The sequence below is a fragment of the Leptodactylus fuscus genome, chromosome 10, assembly GCF_031893055.1.
Source record: "Leptodactylus fuscus isolate aLepFus1 chromosome 10, aLepFus1.hap2, whole genome shotgun sequence".
Lineage (NCBI taxonomy): Eukaryota > Metazoa > Chordata > Amphibia > Anura > Leptodactylidae > Leptodactylus > Leptodactylus fuscus.
Window position 1 is genome coordinate 3,813,141 of NC_134274.1, and position 16,954 is coordinate 3,830,094.

At 47.2% G+C, this 16,954-nt stretch overlaps 1 protein-coding gene across 1 annotated transcript in view; it reads left to right on the plus strand.

Annotated features, from left to right (window-relative positions):
- Positions 1-10,055: 10,055 nt before the first annotated feature.
- Positions 10,056-16,954, plus strand: part of SORCS1 (sortilin related VPS10 domain containing receptor 1) — a 400,088-nt gene continuing 393,189 nt past the window's right edge. The window contains 1 exon segment of the mRNA XM_075258641.1: positions 10,056-11,197. Coding sequence (XP_075114742.1) covers positions 10,337-11,197 — 861 coding nt within the window. The 5' untranslated portion in view covers positions 10,056-10,336.

Below are 16,954 nucleotides of genomic sequence, written 5' to 3' on the forward strand. Positions count from 1 at the left end.
ATCTGATTAACCCCGTTAATGCCACTGGGTACAATCTTTTTGTTTCTGAGACAACTTGTACCGTATCATTTTGAGGGACGTCACTTCTGCTGCGGTGGGATGTGATTTACATTGGAGAGCATGAATACTTTATCAAACAAGTAAAAGTAGTTTCCCAGTCACTAAAACCCCCCGGGGGGCATCTATTTTTTACAAAGAAGCGTAAAGATTTTTAAAGGAACAGTAAACCTAGAAATGAATGATACAGGAGATGCAGGAAGTACAAGAGATACAGAAGATACAAGAGATACAAGTGATCCAGGAGATACAAGAGATACAAGTGATACAGAAGATACATGAAACAGAGGAGATACAGGAAGTACAGGAGATACAGAAGATCCAGGAGATACAAGTGATACAGAAGATACAAGAGATACAAGAGATACTGGAGATAAAAAGTGATACAAGTGATACAGGAGATACAAGTGATACAAGTCATACATGAGATACAGAAGATACAAGAGATACAGAAGCTACAAGAGATACAAGTGATTCAGGAGATACAAGTGATACAGGAGATACAAGAGCTACAAGTGATACAAGAGATACAAGAGATACAAGTGATACAGGAGATACAAGTGATACAGGAGATACAGGAAGTACAGGAGATCCAGAAGATCCAGGAGATATAAGTGATACAGAAGATACAAGAGATACAGGAGATACAGAAATTACAAGAGATACAAATGATAGAGAAGATGTAGGAGATACAGGAGATACAAGAGATACAAGTGATACAAGTGATACAGGAGATGCAGGAGATGAAAGTGTCTACAGGATTTTGTGTCAAATTCGTCATTGGAAGTTCCTGCTGCCATTTTTAGTTGGTTGCTGGTGGATTATTTTGATGTCCTCCTGCAGACAGTACAGAGGGGGGAGGCTCCTGCTGCAGCTGGTTGCCTGATAGCTAAACCCGGGGCAGCAGGGAGGAGGGAGGACACGGCTGGGTCATGAAGAAGCTGTCTTATATTTCTCATTTTTGTTTGTAAATGGGACACAATTTTTTTTTATGTATTTTTTTCTTATATCTATCCATTGTATGTAGTCTATGAAATAAAACATGTCTGTAAGTCTGTAATCGGTTTTATTAAAGACATCTTACCATTTTGCTTCTGCAGCTTGTATGTATTTCCATACACTGCAGATAGTCCATTGTGTTACATGCAGAATCCATCCAAGAAGCTCTCTGGGGGTTATACTGCAGCCCCTCCTGCTCCTCTGATGTATCTGATATTCAGTTGGTTCATGGTTAGTCAACTCACAGGACATCGAGGAAGAAGATCATCTGCCCCTTAATGAGGGGTTATTAATAGTGAGGTCTTCTATGGCAGTGTTTTTTTAGGCTCTTTCTTACCCCAGTGCCCCCGGTGCCCCCTCACCCTCTACACCTGTGATCCTGAGAGACGCATTGATACATTGTATTTGTTGGCCTCCTCCATTATCACCCCTCGTGTTCCGGCCATTACATCTTTTATCTTCTTGTAGCTTCATGGTTTTTTTAAACTTTTTTTTTCTGAATTTCTTGTGCAGCAAAGACAAAGCAGTTCAGATGTTTAAATCAGTTCAAGTTTCTTTCTCCGGACGATAATCAATAATTAATAAGTTTTACACTATTTAGTACATTTTTGTACGAACGGCCGACCCTCTTCTGACGGCTCCTTTTTGTGTAGTAAGACAATAGAGACAAGACTGCTGACAAAAGGCTGAATCCAAGGGATCTACTACTGGGCGATGTAATCTGGGGAAGGGGATCCCATCAGACAGCGTTCTATCCCCCTGCAGCGCCACCACAGGAGAAGTGAAGCATTACATATTTCTTATTGGAATGAATGGGCTGCTCCAGATTTTGGGGCGCTTCTGATTTCTTGCAACCAAGTGTCCGTCTATTATTAGGCTTAGTGGCCAGAGTGGAAATTGCATGATTTTGTTTTATTTATCGTACAAAAAATATGTTTTACATAAAATCTTGGTTTAAAAAAATAAGTCAATTTTTGGTGACATTCTTTTTAATGCAAGGAGCACCATATGGCGGCACACTATGAGTAGTCATGGCCCGACCCTGTGCCTCCTTATGTCTAATTGGACACCAGATTATGGAATTGTTCCTCACTAGATGTTTTGCACTTGCAGAAGAATAACCCCGTAGTAGATCATAAGGAGCACTATATGGCGGCACAGAAGTGCTTAATGTAGGACTGTTTACTTCTTTGCACCACTTCAATGTTGAGACCAAGTTTCCTCCAAAAAGTTTTCCTTTACAAAGCTGCATTACATAAGGACATGATGTCATTCCTTCCCCCTTAAGTAACTTGTGGTCTTGGAGCTCCAAGGACTGACAGTGAGCACAATTCAGGGGCTTCCACCCACAAGCTGTGAATCCTCCAGTGATTGATCTCCCTGCAGTCCCTGGTGCTGTGCCGGGTGCGGGGGGAGACGTCGCCCAATCATTACCCTTTCTATGCCCTTTGAATGTGCAGAATACTGAGCAGTGCGGGTCATGGTCTGACTTGTAGTCAACATCCTGAGTGCTGGGGGGAGTCACGGCCACAGGGGCGTCAGCCGGAATTGTTTCTTAAAGGGCAACTGGAAAATAAGGTGCAGGATGAGAGCTCTGTATATAGGGGACAAACATGGAGGTCTATAGGGGTGCAGCTATAGGGGGTGCAGAGCCTGATCACACAAGTCATGTGCAGCCCCATAATGCCCGATAGATATAGGATGAGAGCTCTGTATATAGGGGGCAAAACATGGAGGTCTATAGGGGTGCAGCTATAGGGGAGCCCTGGTCACACTCATCATGTAGAGCCACACAATGCCCAATAGAGGGCAAAACATGGCAGTACACAGGGGTGCAGCTATAGGGGGTGCAATGCTAGATCCCACTCATCATGTGCAGCCCCATAATGCCCGATAGATATAGGATGACAGCTCTGTATATAGAGGGCAAACATGAAGATCTAGAGGGACAGCAAAACTACAACTCCCAGCATGCCCTGACATCTGACATCCACTGGCTCTACTTTCACACCATTTTGGAGATATCAATATGATAAATTCTGCAGATCTTGTGTATCCTAATACAAGAGTAAATATTCGGTCCAGGATGATGAGGACAATGAGAATGGACTCCTATCAATCAGTTATAAATGATATGATTCTGACTGCCTGCGGCCACCACTAGGGGGTGCCAAGTTAATATGGATTTCTGCATCTTTAAAGCCAGTGAAAACAGGGTATAAACCTGTATGTAGAGAGCGCCCCTGGTGGTAGCTGCTGGTATAGCGCTACTACGCCTCTAATACTACTGTAATGATCAGGACAACTCCAGAGAAGAGCTTCATGCCCTCTTACTGCCCCTGCACAGTATAATACCCTCTTAGTGTTCCTACATAGTGCAATACCTTCCTAGTGTCCCCACACAGTATAATGCCCCTGTAATGTGCCCACACAGTATAATGCCTCCTTAATGTCCCCACACAGTATAATGCCCCCTTAATGTCCCCACACAGTATAATGTCCCCACACAGTATAATGCCCCCATAATGTCCGTACACAGTATAATGCCCCCTTAATGTCCCCACACAGTATAATGCCTCCTTAATGTCCCCACACAGTATAATGCCCCCTTAATGTCCCCACACAGTATAATGCCCCCTTAATGTCCCCACACAGTATAATGCCCCCATAATGTCTGTACACAGTATAATGCCCCCTTAATGTCCCCACACAGTATAATGCCTCCTTAATGTCCCCACACAGTATAATGCCCCCTTAATGTCCCCACACAGTATAATGTCCCCACACAGTATAATGCCCCCTTAATGTCCCCCACAGTATAATGTCCCCACACAGTATAATGCCTCCTTAATGTCCCCACACAGTATAATGCCCCCTTAATGTCCCCACACAGTATAACGCCCCCTTAATGTCCCCACACAGTATAATGCCCCCTTAATGTCCCCACACAGTATAATGCCCCCTTAATGTCCCCACACAGTATAACGCCCCCTTAATGTCCCCACACAGTATAATGCCCCCTTAATGTCTGCACACAGTATAATGCCCCCACACAGTATAATGCCCCCTTAATGCCCCCACACAGTATAATGCCCCCTTAATGTCCCCACACAGTATAACGCCCCCTTAATATCCCCACACAGTATAATGCCCCCTTAATGTCTGCACACAGTATAATGCCCCCTTAATGTCTGCACACAGTATAATGCCCCCTTAATGCCCCCACACAGTATAATGCCCCCTTAATGCCCCCACACAGTATAACGCCCTCTTAAAGCCCCTTCTGCCACTTGAGAAGCCTCCAGCCTTATAACTGGCCCTTGGTAGAGATCTTGTGACCCCTGGACTCCACCATCTGTTTCCTATGTCATGTCCCAGCACAGTAGCTGCTCTCTCCATGATGGGTGTTGTAGTCCTCCCTGTATACCCTCTATAGGCAGGACAGGTCTATATGAGGAGGGGGCTGAATGCATGACTTCCCTGGATGACGGACAGCTGTGTGTGGCGATGTGCGGGCAGCTGTGTGCTGCAGGCGCGGTGACGGCTACTGGAGAGCGCTGCCAACCTCCCGCCTGACATTTAGCCAAAAAGAAAAAAATCGCAGAGAAGAGCAGAATGACAGCTTGTCTTCACTGTGACTGCACCGCCACCCGGCGCTGCCCGCCGCGCAGAGGGTCAACCAAGGGTTAAGAGAAAAGACGCTATCAGCCCTAATATAATATATACTATATACTGCTCACAGCGGAGGGGTCGTTACACTTGTATCCAGACAGTCCTCTGTGACCTCCAGTTATTCTGCACTGATACATTGTAACAAACAGTATCCTGCTGGTTATTAAGTCTCACCATGGTCTGGACTGAATACAATTGTAACAAACCCTCCGCTGTGAGAAGTATTACAGGACGTTCATGGTCTGCGGACGACCAAGGGTTAAAGGAAAGAAATAAGAACATTTCTGGATTCTTCTTCTTTTGTCTTTTTATTTTGCGATATTTTCAAGATCTGGTCGGGATGTCATCGAATGTGAACAGAGACCGAACACTTGTCCAGAGCTAAAACTTCTCACGGCTGAAGGTTTGTTACAATTGTATCCAGTCTGACCCTGCACCGATACATTGTAACAAGCCTTGTGCTGTGAATTGTCTTGTGTCTATCCCTGTGCTATTGTCCTCTGCTGTCAGCCGCTCCTGCCAGGTCTCTTCTCTATCCTGTAGTTGGACCCAGAAGTCACAGAGTCGCTGCAGCTTCATGGGAATGCACAGACCCTGCTCTGGCCAAAGTAGCTGTAGATGAGTTGAGTTTGTCACATGTTAGAGAATAGGATTTGTCAGATGTAGCAGAGCTGAGGTCTGAGGTTGTCAGATGTAGCAGAGCTGAGGTCTGAGGTTGTCAGATGTAGCAGAGCTGAGGTCTGAGGTTGTCAGATGTAGCAGAGCTGAGGTCTGAGGTTGTCAGATGTAGCAGAGCTGAGGTCTGAGGTTGTCCGATGTAGCAGAGCTGAGGTCTGAGGTTGTCCGATGTAGCAGAGCTGAGGTCTGAGGTTGTCAGATGTAGCAGAGCTGAGGTCTGAGGTTGTCAGATGTAGCAGAGCTGAGGTCTGAGGTTGTTAGATGTAGCAGAGCTGAGGCCTGAGGGTTGTCAGATGTAGCAGAGCTGAGGTCTGAGGTTGTCAGATGTAGCAGAGCTGAGGTCTGAGGTTGTTAGATGTAGCAGAGCTGAGGTCTGAGGGTTGTCAGATGTAGCAGAGCTGAGGTCTGAGGTTGTCAGATGTAGCAGAGCTGAGGTCTGAGGTTGTCAGATGTAGCAGAGCTGAGGTCTGAGGTTGTCAGATGTAGCAGAGCTGAGGTCTGAGGTTGTCAGATGTAGCAGAGCTGATGTCTGAGGTTGTCAGATGTAGCAGAGCTGAGGTCTGAGGTTGTCAGATGTAGCAGAGCTGAGGTATGAGGTTGTCCGATGTAGCAGAGCTGAGGTCTGAGGTTGTCCGATGTAGCAGAGCTGAGGTCTGAGGTTGTCAGATGTAGCAGAGCTGAGGTCTGAGGTTGTTAGATGTAGCAGAGCTGAGGTCTAAGGTTGTTAGATGTAGCAGAGCTGAGGCCTGAGGGTTGTCAGATGTAGCAGAGCTGAGGTCTGAGGTTGTCAGATGTAGCAGAGCTGAGGTCTGAGGTTGTTAGATGTAGCAGAGCTGAGGTCTGAGGGTTGTCAGATGTAGCAGAGCTGAGGTCTGAGGTTGTCAGATGTAGCAGAGCTGAGGTCTGAGGTTGTCAGATGTAGCAGAGCTGAGGTCTGAGGTTGTCAGATGTAGCAGAGCTGAGGTATGAGAATGTCATATATAGCAGAGCTGAGGTCTGAGGTTGTCAGATGTAGCAGAGCTGAGGTCTGAGGTTGTCAGATGTAGCAGAGCTGATGTCTGAGGTTGTCAGATCTAGCTGAGCTGGACAGACTATCAGGGCAGTATCTGTCTTATGTAGCAGAGCTAAAACACATGGGTTTGTCACCAGTATCAATTCAATGTATCAGAGCTGAGATGTATCGAGCTGAGCTTGTCAGATGTAGCAGAGCTAACATAACTGAGTACGCCAGGTGTAGCAGAGTGTAGGGTGTCAGATGTGTAATATTGGGTTTGTCACACGTTAAAGGGATTGGTGTGTCAAACATAACCAAACTGGGTCTGTCAGATGTAGCAGTGCTGAGTTTGTCACATCCAAAAGAGTTGAGATGATCAATGAGGCAAAACTAAAGTTACCGGATGTATCAGACTAAACATGTCAGATGTAGCAGAGGTAACACAGCTGAGTGTGTAGGTGTAACATGGTGCAGGTTGTCAGATAAAGCTCTACTGTTCAGTTGTCAGATACATAAGATCAACATCTATAGCAGAATGAGTTTGTCAGGTGTAACAGAACTGAAGTTGTCACATGTAGCAGAGCTGAGTCAGCCAAATCTAACAGCATGGAGATTATCAATATAATATCCAGCTTGTCAGAACAAAGTGCCAGATGTAGCAGAGTCTGGGTTTTTAGATGCAGCAGAGCTAACAGAAGGGTATATGTCACTTGTAGTAGTGTCTAGGTTGTCAGATGAAACACAGATCATGTTGTCAGATATTATTGAGCAGTATTTTAATAATGGCTTTGTCACATGTTACAGAGTTTAGTTTGTCAGATGTAGCAGAGTTGATTTTGAGCTTATCAATGAAGCAGAATTGAGTTTACCTGCATGTCAGGGTACAGGTTGTCAGACAAAGCTGTGTTCAGTTGTCAGATGTACAAGAACAAATGCTGTTAGATGTAGAGTGAGTTTGTCAGATGTAACAGAACTGGAGCTGTCACATGTAGAGGAGCCGAACTGAAATGATCAATATAGCAAAACTGCGATTGTCGGATGTACTGTAGCAGAGCTGAGGTTGTCAGATGTACTGTAGCAGAGCTGAGGTTGTCAGATGTACTGTAGCAGAGCTGAGGTTGTCAGATGTACTGTAGCAGAGCTGAGGTTGTCAGATGTACTGTAGCAGAGCTGAGGTTGTCAGATGTATTGTAGCAGAGCTGAGGTTGTCAGATGTTCTGTAGCAGAGCTGAGGTTGTCAGATGTATGTAACAGAGGTGAGGTTGTCAGATGTATGTAGCAGAGCTGAGGTTGTCAGATGTACTGTAGCAGAGCTGAGGTTGTCAGATGTACTGTAGCAGAGCTGAGGTTGTCAGATGCACTGTAGCAGAGCTGAGGTTGTCAGATGTACTGTAGCAGAGCTGAAGTTGTCAGATGTATGTTGCAGAGCTGAGGTTGTCAGATGTATGTAGCAGAGCTGAGGTTGTCAGATGTACTGTAGCAGAGCTGAGGTTGTCAGATGTACTGTAGCAGAGCTGAGGTTGTCAGATGTACTGTAGCAGAGCTGAGGTTGTCAGATGTATGTAGCAGAGCTGAAGTTGTCAGATGTACTGTAGCAGAGCTGAGGTTGTCAGATGTACTGTAGCAGAGCTGAGGTTGTCAGATGCACTGTAGCAGAGCTGAGGTTGTCAGATGTACTGTAGCAGAGCTGAAGTTGTCAGATGTATGTTGCAGAGCTGAGGTTGTCAGATGTATGTAGCAGAGCTGAGGTTGTCAGATGTACTGTAGCAGAGCTGAGGTTGTCAGATGTACTGTAGCAGAGCTGAGGTTGTCAGATGCACTGTAGCAGAGCTGAGGTTGTCAGATGTACTGTAGCAGAGCTGAAGTTGTCAGATGTATGTAGCAGAGCTGAGGTTGTCAGATGTATGTAGCAGAGCTGAGGTTGTCAGATGTACTGTAGCAGAGCTGAGGTTGTCAGATGTACTGTAGCAGAGCTGAGGTTGTCAGATGCACTGTAGCAGAGCTGAGGTTGTCAGATGTACTGTAGCAGAGCTGAAGTTGTCAGATGTACTGTAGCAGAGCTGAGGTTGTCAGATGTACTGTAGCAGAGCTGAGGTTGTCAGATGTATGTAGCAGAGCTGAAGTTGTCAGATGTACTGTAGCAGAGCTGAGGTTGTCAGATGTACTGTAGCAGAGCTGAGGTTGTCAGATGCACTGTAGCAGAGCTGAGGTTGTCAGATGTACTGTAGCAGAGCTGAAGTTGTCAGATGTATGTTGCAGAGCTGAGGTTGTCAGATGTATGTAGCAGAGCTGAGGTTGTCAGATGTACTGTAGCAGAGCTGAGGTTGTCAGATGTACTGTAGCAGAGCTGAGGTTGTCAGATGCACTGTAGCAGAGCTGAAGTTGTCAGATGTATGTAGCAGAGCTGAGGTTGTCAGATGTATGTAGCAGAGCTGAAGTTGTCAGATGTATGTAGCAGAGCTGAGGTTGTCAGATGTATGTAGCAGAGCTGAGGTTGTCAGATGTACTGTAGCAGAGCTGAGGTTGTCAGATGTACTGTAGCAGAGCTGAGGTTGTCAGATGCACTGTAGCAGAGCTGAGGTTGTCAGATGTACTGTAGCAGAGCTGAGGTTGTCAGATGTACTGTAGCAGAGCTGAGGTTGTCAGATGTACTGTAGCAGAGCTGAGGTTGTCAGATGCACTGTAGCAGAGCTGAGGTTGTCAGATGTACTGTAGCAGAGCTGAGGTTGTCAGATGCACTGTAGCAGAGCTGAGGTTGTCAGATGTACTGTAGCAGAGCTGAGGTTGTCAGATGTACTGTAGCAGAGCTGAGGTTGTCAGATGTACTGTAGCAGAGCTGAGGTTGTCAGATGTATGTAGCAGAGCTGAGGTTGTCAGATGTACTGTAGCAGAGCTGAGGTTGTCAGATGTACTGTAGCAGAGCTGAGGTTGTCAGATGTACTGTAGCAGAGCTGAGGTTGTCAGATGTACTGTAGCAGAGCTGAGGTTGTCAGATGCACTGTAGCAGAGCTGAGGTTGTCAGATGTACTGTAGCAGAGCTGAAGTTGTCAGATGTATGTAGCAGAGCTGAGGTTGTCAGATGTACTGTAGCAGAGCTGAAGTTGTCAGATGTATGTAGCAGAGCTGAGGTTGTCAGATGTATGTAGCAGAGCTGAGGTTGTCAGATGTATGTAGCAGAGCTGAGGTTGTCAGATGTATGTAGCAGAGCTGAGGTTGTCAGATGTACTGTAGCAGAGCTGAGGTTGTCATTCAACACTATCCCTTGAGATATTGCTATATCTGCATTTTTTTTTTTTAAGTTCATCCAATCCCTCCAGCCGATAACAAACCTATGCCAGACTATAAAGTTCAATGACAGAGTCAGCTCTGCTACATCGGGATTAGCTACAGATACAATTTACTGCAGAGAACAAGCACAAGGCAGCCCACAGAGTTCAGTGACACATTCAGCTCTGCTACATCTGTATCAGTTACAATGCCTCTGGCAGGGACACAGTTAACAATCACTGCCGATGTAACCCCTGCTGTGCTGGAGAGGAGCGGCTGCCCCTGGCGGGTGGGAATGGGTTACTGCCATGTGTTGGGGTTGCATTGGTGCAGCATGGAGCAGTCTCTGAGCTCTGCAGTCTCGCTGCTCCCCCCTCCTCCTCCTCCTCCTCCCTCTCTGTCTCTCTCTGACACTCAGCCCCTCAGTCCCCACTCTAACTTTGCCTCCCCATCTCGGCTGCTCCCTGACTGTCTCCATCCTCCTCTCCATCCTCTCCCTCCATCCAGCTCCACCCCTGTCTGCTTCATCCTTCATCAAAACCCCGAGCGACACCATCAGCTCTGCAAGAAGATTCCCTGTTTTCTATCCTTGGTCGCTCCATCCATCCTGAGAGCGCAGAAACTTCTATGGAGTTGGAGTGAGAGGGGGCACCTGGAGGAGCTGCTGCTATGGGGGGTCTCCCAGACTGGGGGCTGCTGCTCCTACTCATCACCGCTTTACGGATGGCACAAGAGGGCAAAGGAGACCTGACCTGCTCATCCTGTCACCATCACATCCGTCTGCAGGGAACCGCTGCCGCCGCCGCTGGGCACATTGTCAAGAGGGTGCAGGGGGGCGCACTGGGTGACTGGCCACAGACTTTGGGCACCGCTGGGCACATCACGGTTAATGGTCAGATGCCCGACCGCTGGGACGATGACCGGGATCCTGGAGCCTGGAGCAGGATGGACAGATCCTGGGCTGATGGCTACGAAGGGGCCGGTGACAGGTTAGAGGATGCCAGTGCCAGCTGGGTGACGACGGATTGGGAGAAGAGTGGGGGGCAAGGGCCAAATGTGGGCGCAGAGTCAGACGACTTCATGGATGGAGACAGTGACTTGAGTGGCAGGACCGGTCAGATGGTGGGCGCTGGAACTGATGCCAATGACAGGACGGTCCAGTTTGTGGGTGACGGGCAGTTTTGGGGTTCACAGATAGAGACGGAACAGTTTGGAGGGGCTAAGGATGATGATGGTGATAGTTTGGGTGGAGTGATGGCCACTGACCCCCTCATGGGCGCAGCAGTCCCGACACACACACATATGCCAAGTGGGCACTTCTCCAAAGACTCGCCAGAGATGCCCAACAGGGCAGGAAGAAGGGTCAGAGAAGCCGAGGGACACAGGGTGGCCCGGGCACAGGCCACTGACCCCGACAGGGTGAGCCGCTTTCGGGTGGAGGAACTGAAGTTAAGCAGCACAACGTTTGCTCTGACGGGAGACTCTGCTCACAATCAAGCCATGGTGCACTGGTCCGGGCACAACAGCAGCGTGAGTACCCGCATGTCTCCTATACAGAGTGTACCCACCTGGTATAGTGAGGAGGAGGAGGATGGTGTGCTCTCCTGGTGGCCACAGGACCTGTGTGTCTCCAGAATCTCCATTTTTGGGTTTGGGGTGACGGGCTGGCACTAGCAATCTTACCAAACACTACAGTGATCCCTGTCACAACTCCTGGTGCCCGTGTGGTGGGGGTTCTCCAGAATGTCCTGTTTTGGGTCACCAGGTTGGCACTGCCAGTCTTACCAAATAGTAGAGTGTCCTCAGTCTTGACTCCAGGTGTCCATAAGAGCAGTGTCGCCCCAGCATGTCCAGTTTTAGGTCAGCAGGTTGGCACTGCCAGTCTTATTATACGGCACACAGCTCCTCAGTCTTGACTCCAGGTGGCCATAAGAGCAGTGTCGCCCCAGCATGTCCAGTTTTGGGTCAGCAGGTTGGCACACAGGTCCTCGGTCTTCTTATCTTGTCTCCCGGTGTCACATGAGCTTCCTCTGCTTTAAGTTTGGTACAGTCAGTAGAGTCGTCCTTGGTTGTCTTCTTGTCTTGACTCCTGGTGACCATATGCCCGGGGTTTATCCGGAATGTCTTGGTTTTCAGTAGACTTCTTGATCTTCTCGCTGTTAACTATTTAAGATTCTATCTCAGCACTTTACAGAATCTGAAGCTCCAACATCTTCATCTTCTTCTCATCTTGTCAGTCATTAGAATATTCTTCTTCAGGTCTCCTGTCATATTCATCTTTTTCCTTCTCCTCCTTTTCTTGTCTTGTTCTTCCTTTCTCTCCTCTTCCTTCTTCTTCTCCATTTTTCTTCTTCTCTTTCTTGTCTTTCCTCTTCTTCTTATCCTCATTTCTCCTTCTTTGTCATCACTTTCTTCTCTGTCTTATTTTTCTTCTCCTTCTTGACTCCCGTTGAGCACATGACAAGGTCCCTTCTATTACATATGTCTGAGACGTCTTGCAGTCAGATCTATTGATTGTACATATGTGATATATCAGACTGGATCACTGACTCCTCTCGCAGCCTATGTACTGTATATGATCCTTGTATCTTATGTATCCCCTATATACCCCGGGGCTGAGGTTACTGCCTTCTCTGTGTCCCTCATCCTATCTGCTGATCCTGTCCCTGAGATGTTTGTTGGCTCTTCTATGGTGGGATTGTATATACTGTCTGCTGTATACAGTGCCGCTATGGTGGGATTGTATATACCGTCTGCTGTATACAGTGCCGCTATGGTGGGATTGTATATACCGTCTGCTGTATACAGTGCCGCTATGGTGGGATTGTATATACCGTCTGCTGTATACAGTGCCGCTATGGTGGGATTGTATATACCGTCTGCTGTATACAGTGCCGCTATGGTGGGATTGTATATACCATCTGCTGTATACAGTGCCGCTATGGTGGGATTGTATATACCGTCTGCTGTATACAGTGCCGCTATGGTGGGATTGTATATACCGTCTGCTGTATACAGTGCCGCTATGGTGGGATTGTATATACCGTCTGCTGTATACAGTGCCGCTATGGTGGGATTGTATATACCGTCTGCTGTATACAGTGCCGGGACCTCGGATGTTGGGAGCAGGAACATTCCTGGTGTCTTTTATGTTCTCCTCAAGTTTCTTTCTAAAGTTTATCTTGTTATTATGTAACATTGTATCCGACACAATAGAAGGTTAGAACATACAGAAGCTGATAACCCGACTGCTGCAAACATGTAACGTGTGCTATATGTGTGTGTATAATGTGGACCATATATAATGCCAGAACCATGTGCAATACATGACATGTGCCAGTAACATGTATAATGTATGACATAACTTGTCCTGGTACCATGAATAATGTATGACATGTGACCCTAACATGTATAATGTATGACATGTGCCGGTATCATGTATGATATACAACATGTGCCTGTACCATGTGTGATCTATGACATGTACCATTGCCATGTATCATGTATGACAAGTGCCAGGACCATGTATGGTATATAAAATGTGTTGGTACCATGTATGATCTGTGACATGTGGCAGTACCATGTATAATGTTTCACATGTGCCGGTTCCATGTATCATGTGTAACATATGACGATACAATGTTACCCCCCCCCTGAACATGTTTTCCACTTCCTGTTCTCACCTGTGTCACCGAGCTGTGATGTCCCGGTGCGTGCGGTGCGGCTGCCATTGTTACTGTGACACGGGACCCCCCCCCTGCGGGGTTAATGACACCGTGTCACACGCTGCAGCTGTGCCCCGTACGAGGGGATACCCGGGGTATCGCGAGGGTTAACTAGGCCATAGCCACACAATGTATATTATCTGCCACTAGCCCAGGGCAACAAAGTATCAAGAAGTCACCAGGTCTGATTACCCATGGACCCCCCATAGACTATAACGGGGGCCGCTCGGTTTCTATTTTTCAAGCAGAATGGGGGACAACATTCCCAAACGAAGATCGGTCTTAGGTGTGAATTCAGCCTTAGCTGCACTGTCTTCAGTCGTCTCGGGCTCAGCGTTTACACCGAGGTTCTGCTTCTTCTCACTGTCACCGTCTCCCAAATAGTCAGAACTTAAGGAACTGACCGAGGGGAGGGGCCTGAATAAGAGGGAGGAGCCTGGAGAGCTTGTATGAGATTAAACATGTCTGATTCTATTACCATTAGCGCCCCCCTAGTCCTGTGGCTGTGAGTGTTACTGCAGCTCAGACCTTGTCGCTGGTTCTTCCAATGTATTTTCATTCGTTCAGTCCATTTGTCATATTCTGGTGCATTTTAACAAAAAATTATAACGAAAACCTTGAGAATACTGCGGAGTGTGAACAGATACTAATTGTCCAGAGAATGTGTGTACCATTACTGGATGTGGCCAGAAGGGGGCGCTGTAAGGAAATTAGAATTATAATATGGTTACAATGTATCCCCCACGGCAATGATCCTCCTACAGGCCATGTATATATGTATACCGGGTGTTTACAGCTTTGTGTTTGCTCCATGATGAGATTACTCGCAGAATTATTCATGGCCTCATCCATATGAAGCGCACGGAGCAGGACACATGTAGGGAAACATTTCATCAGTGACATGTACATCGCCAAATCATCCGTGTGTGTGCCGTGGAATAATAAGGAGAGATGTAGCAGAGATGAGAGTGTAGGATGGGGCTGAGCTGCAGGTATAACAGCTGAGAGTGTAGGATGGGGCTGAGCAGCAGGTGTAGCAGAGCTAAGAGTGTAGGATGGGGCTGAGCTGCAGGTATAACAGCTGAGAGTGTAGGATGGGGCTGAGCAGCAGGTGTAGCAGAGCTGAGAGTGTAGGATGGGGCTGAGCAGCAGGTATAACAGCTGAGAGTGTAGGATGGGGCTGAGCGGCAGGTGTAACAGAGCTGAGAGTGTAGGATGGGGCTGAGCAGCAGGTATAACAGCTGAGAGTGTAGGATGGGGCTGAGCGGCAGGTGTAACAGAGCTGAGAGTGTAGGATGGGGCTGAGCAGCAGGTGTAGCAGAGCTGAGAGTGTAGGATGGGGCTGAGCAGCAGGTGTAGCAGAGCTGAGAGTGTAGGATGGGGCTGAGCAGCAGGTATAAAAGAGCTGAGAGTGTAGGATGGGGCTGAGCAGCAAGTGTAGCAGAGCCGAGAGTGTAGGATGGGGCTGAGCAGCAGGTGTAGCAGAGCTTACATATAGCAGTACTGAGAGGGTCCTATATAGAGGTGCAGGTCAATTTAGCAGAGCTGAGAGTGTCAGATGGGACAATGCTGGAAATAAATCAGATATTACAGCACCAAGAGGGTCCAATACAGCCGAACTGAAATCATCAGAGACACCAGAAGCAGCGGCTGATGTAGCAGAGCTGAGAGGGTCGGATGTGACTGAGATGAAAGTGTCAGGTATAGCAGAGCTGAGATTTTCAGATGTTTCACAAATTGGAGTAATTCAGATATAACAACACTGAGATATTCTGATAGAACTAAAATGTGTCAGATGTAGCAGAGCTGAGAGCGTCAGATGTATCTAACCTGATAGCGTCAGGTACAAGGCTGAGATTGTCAGATGTGACAGTGTTGGAAGTAACTGATGTAGCAGAGCTTAAAGGGTTCATGTTCTCTGAACGCAGATGATCAGAGGCACCAGAACAGTGTCTGATGTAGCAGAGCTGAAAGTAACAGGTGTAGCAGGTGCCGCCTAGCTAGGAGTAAATCAGATGTGACGGCATTCAGAGGGTCTCGTACACATGCAGCTCCGCTGAGATTTTCAGAAGTGGCACATTGTTAGATGTAGCAGTGCTGAGAGTGTCAGATATAACTAAGAGGAGCTGGGAATATGTCACCTATAGAGAGGAGGATTTGTGAGGGTTTGATATAGTGAAATGAGATTGTCAGTGGTAACAGAACAGCGTCTGATGTAGCAGAGTGGAGATTGCCAGAGATAGAAGAACCATGAGTGTCAGAACGGAGAGCATAAGATATAGTGACATTCAAGGAATCTTATGGAGCAGAACTCAGAGCCTTAGATGTAGCAGAGATGAGAGAGACACCTACAGAGAGACCTAGATGTAGCAGAAGTGAGATTGTCAGATGTAGCAGAGCTGAGGTTACCAAGTGTAATAGAGAAAGGCATGTCAGGTGTAGCAGAGCTGTGTCAGATGTACAGAGGTGAGATTGTCAGATGTAGCAGAGCTGTGTCAGATGTACAGAGGTGAGATTGTCAGATGTAGCAGAGCTGAGTGTCAGATGTACAGAGGTGAGATTGTCAGATGTAGCAGAGCTGTGTCAGATGTACAGAGGTGAGATTGTCAGATGTAGCAGAGCTGAGTGTCAGATGTACAGAGGTGAGATTGTCAGATGTAGCAGAGCTGTGTCAGATGTACAGAGGTGAGATTGTCAGATGTAGCAGAGCTGTGTCAGATGTACAGAAGTGAGATTGTCAGATGTAGCAGAGCTGAGTGTCAGATGTACAGAGGTGAGCTTATCAGATGTAGCAGAGCAGAGATGAGCAAGTATAACAGTACTGTACAGTTTTATGTCTAAAACTGCAGATACTATTTAAAAGAAGAAGAGCCCTTCACAGCAGCACAGAGTGTTTTAGTAAATAAATGCGCTAATATTTGCATAATAACCCATCCACTCATATGATGATGTCAATAAGGACCGGACTGTTTGTGTCAATGTGAACAAAGGCTAATGGATAGGGGTGACACAGTGCAAGGAGCAGGTCTGCAGCAGCACAGAGTATTTCAGGTATTGTGCTGATCTTATAGAGGAGGTCACAGACTGAGGGTTACATAATAGCAGGAGCACAGAGTATTGTGACAGGTGGAGAGCTAGATGGCACTGGTAGCACAGAGTATTTAAGGAGACTGACTGGAAGAAGGGACCTGTCCATGTGATGCTGGGTGTGAATGGAGACTAACATAGCCCAGGATGTATTTATGTCACTGGCTCCTAATAATCACTGATGGTCTCCAGTTTTGGATGAGGATGCGGGCCAGAGTACAGATATAAGGGGGAGGGGCATTCAGCACCAGGGACAGGCCCTGCAGGGTATGCTGGGAGTTGTAGTTTGCCAGTAGCTGGAGCTGTAACCTGTCAGTGCCTCCAGCCCAGTGCACAGTTGGAGTCGTCTGTATTGCAGCCTCGGCCTCTCTCCAGCCGTCTCTGATTGTAATAACGTCGGCCATGACACCTGCACAGTCCATAAAATGCATTTTTTGGCCCCATAACAAGGTGCTTTACCTTTCCTGCGTCAGCT